This window comes from Pristis pectinata, chromosome 30 (assembly GCF_009764475.1).
Source record: "Pristis pectinata isolate sPriPec2 chromosome 30, sPriPec2.1.pri, whole genome shotgun sequence".
Lineage (NCBI taxonomy): Eukaryota > Metazoa > Chordata > Chondrichthyes > Rhinopristiformes > Pristidae > Pristis > Pristis pectinata.
This window is the reverse complement of record NC_067434.1, coordinates 21253302-21273524: the sequence shown is the minus strand read 5'-3', so window position 1 is coordinate 21273524 and position 20223 is coordinate 21253302. Positions and strand designations below refer to the sequence as shown.

General features: G+C 38.3%; 1 protein-coding gene across 3 annotated transcripts in view; it reads left to right on the top strand.

Moving 5' to 3' along the window:
- Nucleotides 1-20223, top strand: part of ogdhl (oxoglutarate dehydrogenase L) — an 85822-nt gene that overhangs the window by 19987 nt on the left and 45612 nt on the right. For all 3 annotated transcript variants that reach the window (XM_052041469.1, XM_052041468.1, XM_052041471.1), the window contains 5 exons: nucleotides 11423-11538; nucleotides 12380-12534; nucleotides 13713-13859; nucleotides 16337-16427; nucleotides 19388-19567. In XM_052041469.1, coding sequence (XP_051897429.1) covers nucleotides 11423-11538; nucleotides 12380-12534; nucleotides 13713-13859; nucleotides 16337-16427; nucleotides 19388-19567 — 689 coding nt within the window. The remainder of the gene's footprint in view (nucleotides 1-11422; nucleotides 11539-12379; nucleotides 12535-13712; nucleotides 13860-16336; nucleotides 16428-19387; nucleotides 19568-20223) is intronic.

Here is a 20223-nt window from a genome sequence, read left to right as displayed (position 1 = left end):
AGCCCTAGCTCACTCAGCCTATCCTCATAAGACATGCTGTCCAATTCAGGCAGCATCCTGGTAAATCTCCTCTGCACCCTCTTTAAAGCTTCCACATCCTTCCTGTAATGAGGTGACCAGAAGTGAACACAATACTCCAAATGTGGTCGAACCAGAGTTTTATAGAGCTGCAACATTACCTCGCGGCTCTTAAGCTCAATACCCCGACTAATGAAGGTCAATACACCATACACCTTCTTAACAACCCTATCAACCTGCATGGCAACCTTGATGGATCTGTGGACATGGACCCCAAGATCCCTGTGTTCCTCCACACTGCTAAGAGTCCTGACATTAACCTTGTATTCTGCCTTCAAATTCGACCTTCCAAAATGTATCACTTCACACTTTTCCAGGTTGAACTCCATCTGCCACTCCTCAGCCCAGCTCTGCATCCTGTCAATGTCCTGTTGTAACATACAGCAACTTTCTAAACTATCCACAACACCACCAACCTTCGTGTCATCTGCAAATTTACTAAACCACCCTTCCTCATCCTCATCCAAGTCATTTATAAAATCTGTCCCAGAACAGATCCCTGTGGAACACCACTGGTCACTGACCTCTAGGCAGAATATGCTCAATCTACCACCACCCTCTGTCTTCTATGGGTGAGTGAATTCTGAATCCACACAGCCAAGTTTCCCTGGATCCCATACTTCCTGACTTACTGAATGACCCTTCCATGAGGAACCTTATCAAACACCTTACTAAAATTTGTGTACACCATATCCACTGTTCTACCTTCATCAATGTGCTTTGTCACATCCTCAAAGAAATCAATCAGGCTTGTGAGGCATGACCTGCCCCTCACAAAGCCATGCTGACTGTCCCTAATCAGCCTATGCTTCTCCAAATGCCCATAAATCCTGTCTCTAAGAATCTTCTCCAGTAATTTGCCCACCGCTGAAGTAAGATTCACTGGCCTGGAATTCCCATGGTTGTCCCTACTGCCTTTCTTGAACAAAGGTACATTTGCCAACCTCCAATCATCTGGCACTACTCCTGTGGCCAGTGAGGACACAAAGATCATCACCAAAAGTGCAGCAATCTCTTTCCTCACTTCTGGTAATAACCTTGGATATACGTCCTCCAACCCCAGTGACTTATCAATCCTAATGCTGTTCAAAAATTCAGCACATACTTTTTCCTCACATTGATGTGCCTTAGTATATCAACCTGTTGTACACCATCCTCATAAACATCAAGGTCTCTCTCGCTGGTGAATACTGAAGCAAAGTATTCTTAAGGACCTACCCTATCTCTTCCAACTTCAGGCACATTTCCACTTTTATTCCTGATCAGTCCTAACCTCACTCTAAGTCATCCTCCTGTTCTTCACATATGTGCAGAACACCTTGGGGTTTTCCTTAATCCTACACACCAAGGCCTTCTCATGCCCCCTTCTAGCTCTCCTAAGTCCATTCTTAAGCTCCCTCCTGGATACCTCTTAACTCTCCAGAGCCCTGTCTGATCATTGCTTTCTAAACCTTAGGTAGGCTTCTTTCTTCCTCTTCACAAGATATTTTACGTCTTTTGTCAACAATGGTTCCTTCACTCTACCATCCTTACCCTGCCTCAATGGGACAAACCTATCCAGAACCCCATGCAAGTACTCCCTAAACAACCTCCATATTTCCATTGTACACTTCCCCAAGAACATCTTACCAATTTACGGTCCCAAGTTCCTGCCTAATAGCATCATGATTCCCCCTCCCCCAATTAATTACTTTCCCATATCGTCTGCTCCTATTCCTCTCCAAGGCTGTGGTAAAGGTCAAGGGATTATGGTCACTGTCTCGACAATGCTCTCCCATTGAGAGATCTGAAACCTGATCAGGCTCATTGCCCAGTACCAGGTCCACTATGGCCTCATCTCTCGTCGGCCTGTCCACATACTGTATCAGAAATCATTCCTGGACACACCTAACAAACTCTGCCCCATCTATCCCCTTTACACTAAGTTGGTGCCAATTAATATTAGGGAAGTTGAAATCATCCATGACAACAACCCTGTTATTTTTGCACCTCTCCAAAATATGCCTTCTGATCTGCTCTTCAGTGTCTCTGCTGCTGTTGTGGAGTCTGTAGATTGCTCCCTTCCTGTTATCTTACAGTAAAAGACAGTTCCTGCTGTTGATCAACTCTCTTTCATTTGTCGACCTGGACATGATGCCTATTTCCTTAACTCTGTGTCCTCAGTGGTTTCCACTTCATATCATTTCTCTTTCTGTGGCTTGGCACAAGAAGTCCTGTTCATAAGGAGGAGAAATAAAAGATCTCTGTATTAAGTGCTATTTTCATTGTCCCTTTTCTGTAATCCATGTTCTCATTTTTCCTATGTGTTTGCCATATTTCTCAACCCTCTGGCTGGGAGGGATATTTGTGGCAGCATGTTGCTCTTAGCTGCTTTAGGCTATCCAGTATTCTCTGGATCTGAGTATCTGTCAGGTCCTGGATGTCCTTGACATTTTCCGGTACCTTCACAGTCCTTTTAGGGGTGGAAGCGTGGGCATTGCATATCTTAGATTTTGTCAATTCATATAATGGTAAATATTTATGGGTTTTATGTTTCTGACTGTTCTTGTAAGTGTTTACTGCATTTCAGAGATTGTTTCTTTTTACTTGCCTTAATAACTAAGCAAGTTTAATGGTGTGCTCAGCAATCAATCTTTAATTGTCATTCCAGTCCATTCTTGTGGAATGCTCATCTTTTACCAAGCAAGACCATATTTAATGCCAAAACTGAACAGCGGGAGAGCAGATAAGTAGTAACAATATCTATAAGAATATATTTATTCAGCTTAATCAAGGGGCTATTGAAAAAGAACTTAAGTAAGTTATTAACAGGTTTTAGAGTATAATTAATTTATGTGCAGTACCTTTATTATGCCTATTGCGGAAGTCATCTTGTTTAGCTACTTTGGAGGTTCAGACAGATAATTTTGATAAATACAGACTGATAAATACTTTTGAAGCAGCTGCTAGGATACAAGAACTTATAACTTGACAAATTCTGGGTTGTCAGTCAGAAATGTATTTGCACAAGTTACACAGAATGATTTTATTTGAAGTCAGGCAGTGACACCCCTCAAAAGTACTTGTTTTCCTGACAACTAAAAATTAATCTTTGCAACAAACTATAGATATTGTTCTGTGAACGAATATGCATTTTGTGTACAGAAGCATAATAAATGAAAATAACTATACCAAAACTCCAGAATATTAAAATGCCAAATTAAAGATGAGATTAGTATAGATGGGTACTTGATAGTTGGCATGGACGTGGTGGGCCAAAGAGCCTGTCTCTGTGCTGTATGATTCCATCTCTATTTTATGTATGAATCTTCTGCCCATTTTTTTGATATCCATGCTCTGGTTATCTACCTTACACCCATGCCATGATTTTAAATATTTCCATTAAATGTTTCCTCTGATCCAGGGAGTATAAATACCAGTTTCTGAACCTTCCTCCCCCTCCATGGTATCATATTTCTTGCACTTCCTGTAAGGCAAAAGAACAATAAAGCCACAGAGACAAATACAGACTCACTGGGGAGATAGACAATAGGAGCAGAAGTAGACCATTCGGCCCTTCGAATTGCACCGCCATTTTGAGATCATGGCTGATCCTCAACAATCAATATCCTGTTCCTGCCTTGTCCCCATATCCCTTGATTCCCCTATCTATAAGAAACCTATCTAGCTCCTTCTTGAAAGTGCCCAGAGAATTGGCCTCCACTGCCCTCTGAGGCAGTGCATTCCACAAATTCACAACCCTCTGGGAGAAGAAGTTTTTCCTCACCTCTGTCCTAAATGGCCTAGCCCTTATTCTTAAATCATGCCCCCTGGTCCTGGACTTCCCCAACATCTGGAACATATTTCCTGTCTCTATCTTGTCCAATCCCTTAATAATCCTGTATGTTTCAATCAGATCCCCTCTCAATCTTCTCAATTCCAGCGTGTACAATCCCAGTCTCTCCAACCTCTCAGCATAAGACAGTCCCGACATCCCCGGAATTAACCTCGTAAACCTATGCTGCACGCCCTCTATAGCCAGGATATCCTTCCTTAACCCTGGAGACCAAAACTGTACACAATAATCCAGGAGTGGTCTCACCAGGGCCCTGTACAAATGCAAAAGAATCTCTTTGCTTTTGTACTCAATTCCCCTTGTAATACAGGCCAACATTCCATTGGCCTTCATCACTGCCTGCTGCACTTGCTCATTCACTTTCAGTGACTGATGAACGAGGACTCCTAGATCCCTTTGTATTTCCCCCTTACCTAACTCCACACCATTCAGATAATAATCCGCCTTCCTGTTCCTGCTCCCAAAGTGGATAACCTCACACTTATCCACATTAAACTTCATCTGCCAAGTATCTGCCCACTTACCCAACCTATCCAAATCACCTTGAATTCTCCTAACTTCCTCTACACATGTCGCACTGCCACCCAACTTTGTATCATCAGCAAATTTGCTAATGTTATTCACAATGCCTTCATCTAAATCATCAACATAGATCGTAAACAGCTGTGGTCCCAGCACCGAGCCCTGTGGCACCCCACTAGTCACAGCCTGCCATTCTGAGAAACATCCATTCACCCCTACCCTTTGTTTCCTATCCGCCAACCAGTTTTCTAAAAATATTTATTAAGTCTCTACAATGGACTTTTCAAATAAAATGAATACCCTTCTGTTAACACCAGTTATCAAGACAGCATCAGTACTGCTTACAAACAACAAATTTCACATTGTGTGGTTATACTCCATGATAGATGCAAAGCTCAGCTTCCACCTTTCCTACTGGAACCCACGGAATACTGCATGAAGAGGTTAAAACAGGAACACTGGAAGGAGACTATATCTGTAGTCTATACTTTTGGCTTTCATCATAAAAGAGAGCTATAACAATGTTGTTCACTTATAATTTAAAAATTAGACTCACTGGGGAGATAGTTTTCTAGATACTAGAAATAATATAATGAGGTACAACTTGAGTGTCTGGGACTACCTTTGCATTACAAAGAATCAAGGGAACTTAATTGAAGTTGTTTTGAATTTGGTTGGAATTTGTTAATACTAAGAAGGGAAAACTTTTTGGAGGTCATAAATTTGAAATTGCCTCAAGTGTATCATAGAATCAGAGAGAAGTACATCATGGAAACAGGCCTTTACCCGTACTATTGACCACCCATTTTACACTAATCCTACATTTCTTATTATCCCCACAGTCTCCAACTCCCCCTAGATTCTACCACTCACCTACACACCAGGTCAATTTACAGTGGCTAATTAACCTACCAACCTGCACTTCTTTGGGATTTGAGAGCACCAGGAGGAAACTTGCATAGACACAGAGAACCTGCACCCCACACAGACAGCACCTGATGTCAATATTGAACCAGCGTCTCTGACATTGTGAGGCAGCAGCTGTACCACTGCGTGGGGACAGGGTTACGCTAGAAAAAATCCACAGCATTGGAGTTATTAAGCTTTGAGTAGTTTGTCACTGAGATGATTGCATATTTAGAATCAAAAGTACATAAGCATTTGGAACTGAGGGAAAGTACAATTGTGAGATGATTCTGAGGTACTTTGGAAAAGATGGTGTGAATTTTAAGAGGACTGTTGTGGAGGGTGGGGCGGCAGGGGTGGGAAGAAGAGAATAGGGCCACGGTGAGGATGGAGGGATGTGAAAGGGGAAAGGACAGGAATCACCCATGGGGGAAAGGGACAAGTAGATCCACCCACCCAATTTCCTCCCAAAGAATCTAAACAGACAGCCCAAAGAGCATTGAGCAGAATAATGAAAGAGAAAGCACAGTCAAAGATGAAGCAGTTGAGATGTTGAATCTCTGCCTCATGTGGAATCTACAGGAGATCAAATATATATATATTTCAAATTGTTCAGGTCAATATCTTTTTTGAGAAAGAACAGTATGTGATTATTAAATTGTGCAGTGCAGCTGGAATATGACAACTGAGTAGCTTGTGTAGCAGTTGAGTTCTATGCTGCTATTATAATTATCAAATGGGAGAATTATTTAATTTTTACATTATAAGTGAACAACATTGTTACAGCTCTCTTTTATGATGAAAGCCAAAAGTATACTCTACAGATATAGTCTCCTTCCAGTGTTCCTGTTTTAACCTCTTCATGCAGTATTCTGTGGGTTCCAATAGGAAAGGTGGAAGCTGAGCTTTGCATCTATCGTGGAGTATAACCACACAATGTGAAATTTGTTGTTTGTAAGCAGTGCTGTGTTGATAACTGGTGTTAACAGAAGGGTATTCATTTTATTTGAAAAGTCCATTGTAGAGACTTAATAAATATTTTACTACCAAAGCAGACATTTGCACCCTACCATCAACTAGAATGGATGTTGTTGAAGGTGAGCTCATTGGCAGCTGTGTTTTTATTTTGTTTTAAAAATAGTGCTGGTAAAAGTTTTTGAATGACATTAATATATGGAAAAGGTTAATTGTGCTTAAATTTTGTTTGGGGGTGGGGAAGGGGATTTCACTTTGAAAATTGCATTCAACATAAAAGGATGTAATAATGAATCCAGTAAATTATACCTGATGTGTTAATCTGCTGATGCCTATGGTTTAGAAGATGGATTACATTTTTTATAACAAAGACTATAAAATGTTTTGTTCATTTATTGGATATTATCAGTTCGATACTATAGCAAAGGAATGTTTTGCACCATTTGTGTTAAAGTGCAATTAAAACTTTTGGAAGGACTACAGAATTACCCTTTGCATACTGTTGAGTAACTTTCTGATCCACAGTCAACTAAAGTGGAATGTAGTGGTTTTGTAAGAGAGAGAAAAGTAATATTTGAGGTTGGATCTGCATCCTTTGAATTTCAGTGTGCTGCACTACTAAATGTTGGTCAACATGATTTTGTTTCTTTTCTTACCCATCAATTTTAAATAATTTGAATAATCCACAGCAAATCATATTCCAAGAAATAGCTACCTATTATACTCAAATCTCTTAATGCAAAAATAAGTTTTAAACTCCATGCCTTTTATCTGATCCCTGCATCTTTCCCCTCCCTTGCATTTTGCTCTTCTCCTAAACGTTTAATAAAGCAAAACTGGCTTCAAGTAGACAATGCGTTCATGTCTGTCAATGTGGTTAAATAGCTTTGACCTTGGTTTATACTAGCTCCCATCACAAATGCTATTATATTCTCATAAGACTACAATAAGGGATGGAATAGGCCATTAGGCCCTTCATTCCTGCTTTGATCTCAGTGTCATTTCCCTGCAATCACCCATGTACCTTGATTGCCTTAATATCCAGAAATCTCTCTCTAGAATTTACTCAGTGACTGAACCTCCACAGCACCTTTCGGTAGAGACTTTCAAAAATTCACCACACTGTGGGAGGGGAAATTTCAGTCATCAATAGTTGACCCCTTATTTTGAGACCGGCCCCAGGTTGTAGACTTCCAAACCAAGGCAAACATCAATCCTGCATCTCTCCAGTTAAGCCCTGTAATAAATCTGCTTATTCTTTCTTTGTACAACAAACCTGCCATTCCGGAATTCATTCTGATGAGTCATTGCTATATTCTCTCAAACATTCTTCCTTGGGTAGGGAGACCAGATCTGTCCAGAATGTTCCAGATGTGATTTCACTAGAGCCCTATATAACTCTAGTAAGAAGTCTTTACTTTTGTGCTTAAAGCTTTTTGCAACAAGGGCTTAACAAACTTGGTACAAGCGACCCCCATTACATGGGGTGTGTTCCTAGGAAACAGTCAATATCGCAGTTTTCCGTAATGTGAAATAGTGTCATCTGCGCATGTGTCAAGGAACGTGAGCTGAAAAAAAAATTGTGTTGATTTATTTACTTTCTTTTCCACTCAAGTTCTGTGAGAGCGAATTTTATTCTGAATCTCGAGTCTTTGGTTAGTGATTTGTGAATTCTGTAAGGGCAAATTTTCTTAACCTGAATGGCCTGGAGTCTCCTATAATCATTTACTGTACCTTCCCATTAATTTTTATGTACAAGGGCTCCATGGTCCCACCAATGACTTTGAATCTCTCGCCATTTAAAATAAACTGCTTTTCTTTTTTCTCTACCAAATTACACAATCTTACATCCTTGCTCATTCATTTAGTGTGTGCATCCTTGTGAAGTATCTCTGCATCCACCTCACATTCCACACCACCATTCAGTATTATATCATTTTGTTACTGAAGGCATGGGGCTGTATTGCATAATAGGCAATGTAAGATTGCCCACCTAATTATAAAGACAAGTCCAATGTTAAGCTGACTGAAATGGTAGTGCCTGTTTTGCGTCATTCTACTCATTTATGCTTTGACCTTGCACACAGTCATGTTATTGACTTCAGCATAACCCAGAATGTGCACCAACTAGCTGTTGTGAATGCATTTTATAAGTATTGATATTGGCTTATCATTGTCACTTGTACCGAGGTACAGTGAAAAACTTGTTTTGCAAACCATTCATACAAATCAATTCATTACACAGTGCATTGAGGTAGTACAGGATAAAAACAATAACAGAATACAAAGTAAAGTGGCACAGCTACAGCGAAGTGCATTGCAGGTCGACAATAAGATGCAAGGTCAAACAAGGTAGATTATGAGGTCAAGAGTCCATCTCATTGTATAAGGGAACCATTCAGTAGTCTTTATCACCGTGGGATAGAAACTGTCCTTGAGCCTGGTGGTATATGCCCTCAGACTCCTGTATCTTCAGTGTCTGAGACCATTTGGGACAGCTGTGGTCATGAAGGATATGATCAGAGTCATCACAAGTTTGCTGTATAAAAGACACAAATTTATTGCATTAAAAGTTAGCCCAGCTACTGCAAAATATAAAGTTAATAATATTGTATTATCCAGGAATTTAATTTTACCAGTTTTTTGGCAATGCTTTATGACATGGCTTGGTTTAAAATTTGACTTTCAAATCTGTGTCCTTCATATTTTGGTAATTGTTTTTTTTATTGTCATGTACCGAGGTACAATGGAAATCTTTGTTTTGCATGCCATCCACACAGATCATTTCACAACAACAGTATGTCAAGGTAGTACAAAGAAAAAGCAATAACAGAATGCAGAATAAAGTGTTACAGTTACAGAGAAAGTGCAGGCAGACAACGTGTAAGGCCATGACAAAGTAGAATGTGAGGTCAAGAGTCTATCTTATTGTACAAGAGGTCCGTTCAATAGTCCTATAACTGCGGGATAGAAGCTGTCCTTGAGCCTGGTAGTATGTGCTTTCAGGTTTTTTGTATCTTTCACCCTATGGGAGGGGGGAGAAGAGGGAATGTCCAGGGTAGGTGGGTCTTTGATTATGTTGGCTGCTTTTCCGAGGTAGCAAGAAGTACAGACAGAGTCCATGAAGAGGAGGCTGGTTTCCATGATGTGCTGAGCTGTGTCCATAACTCTCCAGTTTCTTGCAGTGTTGGGCAGAGCAGTTGCCATACCAAGCTGTGAAGCATCTAGATAGGATGCTTTCTATGGTGCATCTATAAAAATTGGTGAGGGTCAATGGGGACATGCCAAATTTCCTTAGCCTCCTGAGGAAATAGAAGCACTGGTGCACTTTCTTGGCCATGACGTCTATGTGGTTGAACCAGGACAGGCTATTGGTGATATTTACATGGAAGAACTTGCTGAAGTTAATGACCAGCTCTTTTGTTTTGTTGACATTGAGGGAATGGTTGTTGTCATGACACCATGCCACTAGGCTCTCTGTTGTCTTCCTGTACTCTCTGACTCGTTATTTGAGATTTGGCCCAATACGGTGCCATCATCTACAAATTTGTAGATTGAGTTAGAGCAAAATCTGGCTACACAGTTAGGAGTGTATAGGGAGTAAAGTAAGGGCCTGAGGCCGCAGCCTTGTGGGGCACCAGTGTTGAAGATAATCATGGCGGAGTTATTGCTGCATATCCTTACTGATTGTGGTCTGTTGGTCAGGAAGTCGAGGATACAATTGCAAATTGAGTGCTAGATCTAGGAGTCTGGAGATGTTTGCTTGGAATTATGGTATTGAAGGTGGAGCTGTGGTCAATAAATAATAGTCTGATGTAGGTGCATTTGACATAAATAGGTAACTTTTAATGTAAATGCTCCCTCTTTTTGACGTCAACAAGAATTTGAGAATTTGAAAATTAGTGTAGTCAGGCTGCTCACCTATTTACCCTGAATCCTCCTGAAAGCTGAAATATTTGAATGTAGTTTTATACTTTGGACAGAAATAAGTTTCTACTTACTGTGTGTAGCTGTATTTGATCACTTCAGTTTTTAAAGTTGTAGCAACAAAATTTTGGTTCATTTGGAACACTCTGTGATTGACAAGTGAGATTGGGCAAGGCACAATGCTGGCATCAAACCTAAGATTGCCAACATAGATTAGAAAGTGGGTAGCAGTGTTTTCACATCCCTGTTGGCTTTTTAACATTTAATATTTTGATGTCCCTGCAGCTTGTGATAGAAGCTTGTTTCCCACAACTGTTTCAGAATAATTTGTTTCCAAATCCTCCTTCACTTTTTGAAGTTTGTCAGCTTTTTTGAAGTAATTGGTTAGATTTCATTTGGCTTCGTTTTTATCTGCCTTAGTCTGCATTATTCCACATAGAGCTATATTAAGTGCCATGTGTTTCAACATTTACCATCTGTTTGATCTGAAGCAAATTGAACATCCCCAAATATATGCGAGCAAGAAGCAGCTATCAACGTAATGAAAAGTCATAGACAGCTCGTGTTTTGCAAAAACACGCACATCTATTGAACTCATTTTGAATGGCAAAAAGCTAATACTTGTGCATGTCTGCATAATATTTCATCTGTTGCTATGCTATTTTTCTGTCTGCATTCACTACAGTTTTTTACTTAGAGATTATAAATGCTGTACAGCCATATTATGGGTAATTCAATGAGTGATATAGTTTGTATGCACAGCTTTTATTTATCAATCTTGCACTATGGTTACTGCTTTTTCCTCCTGTTTATATTTAACTTCCAATTTCAGTAATCTTTTCCTCTTTGGATCAGTTTAAGGAAAGTGTTTGAATTTCCATTGGTGAAGCATTTCATTTCCCACAGTTTAAAACACATTCTAAACTGTTTTGTTAAATCATGACAGTGACATGGCACAATCTCCCATGAGCTCAAAAATCAGATCCTTCAAATTCATAGCATTTGACTTCTCTGACTTCAGCTTTGGTTATTTAAGTTTTAGGAATGTGTCTTTATTGGAAGTCACTAACATGATATTACTCAATGTTTTAATGGTTTTGCCTCTTCATTCCATTGTACAGTTATAATCTAATCTGTATAATGGTCTTTTATTATTCCCACCTATTCATAACCCTGCAGGTTTTTATGGACTGCATGAATCTGATTTGGATAAAGTTTTTCGACTGCCCACAACAACCTTTATTGGGGGAAATGAACATGCAGTTTCATTGCGTGAAATCATAAGAAGGTTAGAGGTGAGCACATGAAGAAACCTGAATGATTTTGCATTATTTAAAAAAAAATGAAGGTGTGCTCTATAGTTCACCATGTAGTCTGGTAGCCATCTGTAAAGCCATATATACCAGGGAAAACAACATGTTTTTAATGTGGTAGAATCCTCCCAAGTTGCTTCACAGGAGAATTATTAAGCAAAAATTGGCTTTGCACAGTATAAGGATTTGTTAGGGCAGATGATGAAAATGTGGTCAAAGCAAGAGCTTTTAAGGGGTGTCATAAAGGCAAAAGGAAGAGATGAAGAGGAGAGGACCTATTCTCTCCCTCTTTACCCTTTTGCTCTTAATATAGTTAAGGAATCTCTCGGGATTCTCCTTGATCTTATCTTCCAAGGGTGTCCCCTTTTTGCAAAGGATACAGACTGTTAGTCTGCATTATTGAATACATTAGGTGATGAAACAGCAAAACAATATTTGAGTGCAAGACGCAGCTATGGCTTTCATGTTGAAAGTACGAGGCAGTACCTTACTTTCTGTCACCTTCCTTGCTACATTCACTCAATGGCATCAGATGAGGCCATATGAATGGATACTTTGCAATTGCTAAAGTATTATTTGAGATATTAATGAGAGCCACAATCCAGCTGGTGTAGCTGAAATCGTACCTGACAGTCTTTCTTCTAAAGAGAAAATTTCCTGTGCTCTGGGATGGTTCACCATATTTGAAGTTTATTTGAGAAATGCGTCTAAGACCTAGCGTTGTCAAGAATAGCTCAATTAAAAACTATATATTTAGATGACTGAAGCGGCTTTTACTTTGGAACAATTGGAGATTATAGTTGAGTTTCCTTTTTTGAATCAGGAGACCTACTGCAGGCATATTGGCTTGGAGTTCATGTTTATAAATGACGTAGAACAGTGCCAGTGGATTAGGCAGAGGTTTGAGACTCCAAATATCTTGCAGTTTACCAACAAAGAGAAAAGAAGGCTGTTGGCTCGTTTGATCCGTTCAACAAGGTAAGAGATATTTTAATTTTGCAAATATTCTTGTTATGGTTATTAAGCTTTTCTTTTCAGTTGTAGGATAGTGCAAACCATGCAATAGTGAATGGGCAGCTCTTTGCTCAGTTTTCTTTCTATTGACTAAGTAGTGAATATGTGCTTATTAGTAATAAGTAATGTGGGCATGTAGATGATGAAGGCAATCCAATGTGCTTTCCTGGCTTGGTATATTTAATGCGGAAGCTCCCAAGTGAAAATAACTGTAGAAATGATCTCCAAGATGTTCTTGTGCATTGTACTTCAAACAAAGCAATTTGTAATAGTTCACATTAATTATGTTTCTTAACAATACTGTGGGAACTTGTGTTCCAACAATAATGCTTATGAATTAAGAGCAGCATCATCTCTGCTTCCACTCTGTCAAGACCCCTGAGGATTTTACTTGCTTCAACATTATCCAGTTTGGTTTTTATGCTATTTTTTGGCAGGAAGTTTGTTGGAAATAATGTGAAATGTTTTACTTATTTTGAAATTGCACCCTGATTTCCTAGTGTTACTAGGAGCTGTTGCATTGATCAAGAAGTTGATGTAATGAGTGATTTCATCCATAAAGTAACAGTTATATGTAAAGTTATGCATCATATGGCATTTTTCTTTCTGTATAATGTATGTAAGGATATTTAAGTCTACCTGGTGGAAAAGTTGCAGTAGCAGTGTTGAAGTTGAGCTGATTGACTTCATGCCTCACTCTTATTTGGCCAGTATTTTAACAGGTATTCTGTCCCCACCCATTCCCAAAGCGCACACAGACTCATTAGTGTGATAGGTTTTAAGGATCAAAGTGTTTTTATAGATCTAAATTGCTGAGAGGCACAGTGGATGTTAACTCAGTAAAACCTTTTGGTCAAGGCCTTGGGCAAATACATCCACAAATATTTTCTAGTGGAAAGAATGCTTCATATGCATATTAAGTACCTCTGTTTCCCCTTACTACAACCTTTTTAGACCTAGCTTCTTGGGAACCAAATTATCCTTTGAGGCCACTTGGTAGTGCAAAGGGCCACCAATCTGGGGCATGCAGATCTCCTGCAAGATTAGTTAGCTCCTACTCTCAAAATGGGAATTGGGTAACCATTGGGCATGTTCTGTCAGCTGGTAGTTAGATCAATAAAATAACCTGTTGTGGTTAAAAGGTTTGAAGAATTTCTTGCAAGAAAATGGTCTTCTGAGAAGCGGTTTGGTGTGGAAGGATGTGAGGTGTTAATTCCAGCCTTAAAGACTATCATTGATGTATCTAGTTCCATGGGAGTAGACAATGTGATCATGGGAATGCCACACAGGTAAGAACTTGTTTCATTTTCATAAAGCGTTTTGTGTCTCTGCTTAAGCTTATGTTTAGCTTTTTCATAAAGTGCAAATACTGTACATGATGAGCAGGAAGGTTGTCCAATTTTTTTTTTCCCTCTACCCTGGTTCTCAACAGATGATGCTTACACTAGTTGTGATGCTCTATGTGGCGCTGCTGCATATTATGCTGGCCAGGCTCAGTACATTCTCGTGATTGGACTTGCTTACTTACCTGCTCTTACCAGCAGAATTGTAGGCTAACAAAATATTTGTACCATAAGCCATTAACTACATGGGAAACTGAACTTAATAGTTTGGTGCTATTTACACCAGATGGTCATTTCTGTAGTATGTTCTGTTCACGATGACCAACGAGCAGTAATAGTTCTATCTTTAGACCTTTTGAGCAGAACAGCTATTCGTTTATGCAAAAACAGTAAATTCCCAATGTGTATCATTAGGTTTGAAATATGATTTTGTTTTTTGGAATTCTATATTTGGAACGCTTTTACATTAGGGCATAAAAGGTTTTTGCTTATTAAGTAACAATGGATTGGTTTTATTGTTTCATTTATGCTTGATTTGGAGTTTTATTGCTGAAGCTCTTTCCACTAGTTTTCTTGGTATCAATTTCTCTAATTTTGCACATCAAGATTGTTTAGCAAAAGTTGCAAAGACAATGGAAAAGGTATTAAATTTGTTTCAAAAATGCTAATTTATTGAAATGTTAGTACTTTATCAAAACAATTCAGATAGTTTTGCATTCCTGCTCTTTCCCCATATCTCTGTAATTTTTTTTCTTCACATAGTTAGCAAATTCCTTTTTGAAGCCTCTTTGCTCAACAGGCAATGCATTCCAAATCTTAATCATTGGTTCCATAGGTATTTATCTTTGTTGCTTCTTTTCCCAATCACCTTAAAGCTTAATGTCTTGTTATTGATCCTTCAGCCATTCCCAAGTTCCTCTTGAATTACTCATGATCTATCAAATCTTCCCCTGTGTCTTTTCTAGGCTATGCAGGACAACCATATTGCCTCTAGTTTACCTATATAACTGTAATCTTTCTTCCTTGGAATCACTCTAATAAATCTATCCAAAATCGGTATCATCATCATCCTTTAATGTGGTGGTCAGAATTGAAAATGCACTTGTTGGGAGCAGTATTGTTTTTTTTTGTTTGATATAACTTGCTGGCTTTTGTAGACCATAATTTATAAAGTCCAGGGAATCCATATGTTGTAATAATGGCTTTGTTAGCCTATCCAGCTTTCAAGGATTTGGGCAACTATATCCTTGAGTTTTTCCCTTGAACCTTCTTTAGTTTGACCTCTGCTGTATTCCATTGTTTTTACTAAAATATCTATTTCCAAGTTTTTTTGTTATTTGTTTCTTTAAAATGACACGAGAATTAAAATGTAACTAAAATCACCTTGGGTACCTTGTGTGTGTTTACATGAAGTCAGAAAATGGCCATTTAGCATAAATGTCTGCTTGCTGTCCCTTAGCCAATTTTGTACCCTTGCCATTCCTGTGTCCTTCACCCCAAGGGCTTTAATTATCCTAACAAGCCAATTATGTAGTACTTTATCAAGCATCTTTTGAAAGTATATTTATATGAGACCAACTACAGACAGTGAAACAGAATCATTTATAAATACTCAAAAAAAAATTGAAAATGTAGTTTAATTGATTTTGCTTTAGTCACAATTGTAAAGTAATTAATTTTCACCTCACATTTGGACCTCTTGGTTTGGCAGAGATATTGCTCCTGCAACAGTTCTAACCCGGCACAGATTTTCTTTTGGATTCCCCAGTGCTGGTAAATGGTTGCCAGGAAGCTCAAGACTTCCATTTTCACGTGGGAATTTGGTAGAATATTAAGAATTTCACAAGGGACTCATGGGAGTTTGTTGCTAAGTCTGAACCAATAGGCCCCTTACTGATCATAACTCCAGCTAATTAGGTTTAGTTTTAACTCCTTGAAGCATTGTAATATTTTTTTCTATTCAAAACTGCATCTCCTTTTTTCTGTCCCTGTCTTTCGTGTATGAAGTATATAACCAGTGTAGATAGAGAGAAATATTCTAATTGGCTGAGGTGTCAAGAATTCAGGAACTTAGAGTGAAAGTGATCTGCAAAAGAACCAAAAGTGACGTGAGGAAGTTTTTTTTATTCAGGATATGGTTAAGGTGTGGAATGCACTGCCAGTGGTAGGAGGAGAAGCAGATTCAATTGGAGTGTTCAGAAGCAATCTAGTTGGATTGCTGTTGGAGCTGATACAAACTTAATGGGACAAATGGCCTCCTTCCATGTTGTAATCTTTCTGTGATTCAATAAATATTTTGTATTCTGGAATATTAGACATTTGATCTTAGAATCTGGATTTTAAATTCTGCTATAGTTTTTTTACTTTTGAAAAATTCTTGTAAAATCATTTTTGTACATTAAAGAATTTTGAAACCTTTCTAGAGGCCGGTTAAATGTGTTGGCTAATGTAATCCGGAAGGATTTGGAACAGATTTTCTGCCAATTTGACCCAAAATTAGAAGCTTCAGAGGAGGTGAGCATCAATTGTTTCAGATACTGTGCAATTCGTGCAGTTTCATTTGAAATCTTGTTTTGCGATTTTCAAAATCAGCACATACTTTTACTTTAGATTACATATAGTGTACTTCAGACATTTGCACATTTTGCAATCCACTTAAGACCATTAAGAATTTGAAACATATGCTATATTGCATTGTATTTTGAGTTATAAAGTAGTGGTCAAAGTTCAGAAGAGAGACTTGCATTTCCAGTTCTTTTCAAATTATCCCAAAGTGTTTTGCAGTTTACTTTTGAATTGTAGTCATAAGGGATGCAGCAGCCACTTTATGCACAACAAAGTCCCAGAAACAGTAGTGTTACAGTGATTTTTTTAATCAATTTTGGGAAGTTTTTGAGAATTAATCGATTAGCTAGGTCACTGGGTATTACTCTCCAGCTCTCTGAAACAATGCTATAGACTTGTTTACATCCACCTGAGAGAGCAGATAGGGCCTCTTCTTAATTTTTCATCCAGATACAGTATAGCACTTTAAATTAACCTAGATTTCTGTGCTTAGTGAATGCAAGATAATTTGACTTTGAGGCAAGAGGTCTGCCAACTGAGTCACCGCTGACACTATTGAGACTGAAGGTGGAAAACTGGGTCCCACAACAACTAATGCTGTTCTTTCAGCTTTAACTTTGGAATCAAAAACACAATTTTCAGATTTGTAGATTTTTAAATTTTAGGGGATAGTAATCTTATGGGGATCTAAAGGAAATTTGCAAAAAAAAAAGCAGATACCTGCAATGAATTTCAGTGTAGATAATCCTGAGATATTGCATTTTGGTAAGAAAAATGAGGTTATGAGGTTCCATATTACTTTTATGAGTGCAAATGAACAAATCATTAAAAGCAGGGAGGTAGACACAAGTGTCCTAATGAAGGGTCTCGGCCCGAAACGTCGACTGTTCATTTCCCTCCATTGATGCTGTCTGACCTGCTAAGTTCCTCCAGCATTTTGTGTGCATTAAAAGCAGTGATACAGGCTAAAAATCCTATTTTAGAAAGATAGCAAGTATTTGTGTTTATTCTTGGAGGGATAGAAGTGAAGGTAGAAAAGTTATATTAACAAAAAGAAAGAAAAATCTGCAGAATTAAAAACAATGCTTGAATTGTGAGTCCTGAGTGTTGGAATGTGCCTACATGGAAGATGTGATGGTGTTTTTTGAGCTTACATTTAATTGTTTTTGCTTGAAAAATGTAAGAGGCCAAAGATAGAGATTAAAGTGGGAGTGGACTGAAGAACTGGAGCCTCAGGTCACTGTTACGGACTGCAAGCTTAGGAGCAGCATCTAACCTTCTGCCTAAGCACATTACAGCCCTCAACTCAACATTGAATTCAGCAATTTTGGATAACCAGCCTTCTAACTTTTCCTAGTTCTGATGAAAGGTCATAAATCCCAAACATGAACACAATTTGTCTCTGCATAGATGCTACCTGACCTGCTGAGCTTTTTCAGCATTCTCTATCCTTGCTTCAGATTTCCAGAAGCTGGTGTTCTTTTTTTCTCCAGCTTGCATCTCACAGTATTAGTGTTGTTTTTCCTCCCTTCCTCTTGTAAAACTCAATGGGAACTTAGTTGATTCAGTGCAGTGATTTCCCAGTCAAAAGGCCAATCAATCTATACCCACATGCTCAACACTGAAGCTGGTCCTTTGCTACACCATTAGCAGCTAGCATCTCCTAGCCTTTGCATCAGTGGGTGCCCCCCCACAGTTCGGCAAGCCAGCACTGCTGAAATCTTTGGGTGCACTTGGACAGCTGAATGGAAGGAGCTCTCTGGCTGGAAAGGAATGCTCTGGAGAGGGTGTGAAAAGTATTTTCAGAATTGGGCCCAGAAATACGTGGTTATACCTATCAGAAAATAATGAATAATTGGGGTCAGATCAGCACAGCATGTGATTACACTTGTGGAGGAGAGCAAAACTAGAGGCCACCTATATACCATAGCGACAAAGAGACAAAAAGGGAATGAAGAAAACCCACTTTTGCTCAGGAATGTGATGCTTGCTCTCTCAGGAAAGCTTGAGGTGAATGACATAGATATATTTAAAGAGGATTAGTGTATCAGAGTTAGATGGAAAATAGAGCTCAATGGAAGCTTAAGTACAGTATAAAAGGACATTGATTTGAGTAGTGTTTTTCTGAACATGTGTAACTTTGTATAAATTTCCTTTTGTTTATCATGGGATCATGTTCATCAAATTTAAATTTTCCAACTGATAATGATCTACACAACTGTTTCCATTGGCCACTGAGCTTTGTGTGGTTATGATAAGAGCTTGTAAAGACATGGTATTTTGCCTGTATGGAAATAAAATTAAACATAAAGAAAAATTATAAATAATGAGGTGGAGGTCAAGCAAATATTTATTCTAAACTTTGTGTAAACTGCATGCTTTCTGAGTCTCTGTATATTGGTTCATTTGTGCCAAATATGGATTACCAGGTGAAATATCTGATTGCAAAAGTGTGCTTTTCCAGGTTCCAGTTTTCCATTTATTCAGTTTAATGGCCAGAAGATCACTGGGGAGGGTACACAATTTTCAAATCTCCACAATCAGCAGCAGGCATCATCTAGCATGTATTCTTGGTATCTGTTCAGAGAACCAAATGGAAGATCCCTCCTAAATGTTCATGATTCAAAACATTCTCTGCTCCTGTTGGCAAATGGGAATATGGGCTATATTGGTGAATATGATGTTCATTTTTGTGCAATTAAATCTGGGGTTATTTACAAGAAATCACAAATGATGGAATAAAGCAACTGCATCTTTACTAGCTGAAAATTAACTTTAAAAAAAATTCTAAGAGAACATTCAGAAAGTTTCCAATGTGATACTGAGAGTTCTTATTTTACTTGAGGACTAATCGATAAAATTGTTTTCAGTGAGGAATTATTTATCTGAAACTACTTTGTGACGTTTAGGGATCAGGAGATGTTAAGTACCACCTTGGTGTATATCAGGAAAGGATAAATCGGACAACAAATAAACACATAACTATGTCACTTGTGGCAAATCCTTCTCACTTGGAAGCAGTCAATCCAGTGGTACAGGGTAAAACCAAAGCAGAGCAGTTTTATCGTGGAGACACCACAGGCAAAAAGGTAAGATATTTAACAAAGATCCAAATAATTAGCTTCACTGCTTATTAGATTATTAATCTCAATTAAATATACTTTTTGCTGCTAGTGGCTTAAAAATAGCTTATCGCAGCACCTTGTGGTAGGAGCTTAATTCAAAGTTGGAATCCAAATGTTTAGTAATTTGCATTTGTTTTGGGTCTTTAATGTGATACAGTCTCATTGACTAGAATTTCCAGTGTCTTGAACTTTAACATTGATTATTGGCACTTGTACTGAGGTACAGTGAAAAACTTGTCTTTCTTACCATTCATACAGATCAATTCATTACACAGTGCAGATACATTGAGTTAGTACAGAGTAAAATATTTTTGAATATTATTTTACAACTGTATGGAGAACAAATGTTTAGAAACTTATTTATGATCACTAAGTTATAGTGACTGGAAAAATATGAAAAATGGTTTGGAAATGACTTGGGTGGTATCTTCAAGTAAGTTTCCTTATGCATCATAACATTCTTTAAATACCTTTTGATATTGTAATTAATATTTCATTACTTTTGATCTAATGAAGTTGGTAATATCATACTAGACAAAAAGAAACCCTATTTCCCAAACAGTTTGGTAAGTTTTTCAATAATCAGCCAATTTAAGAAATTCTTTTCTCTCTGTCCAAAT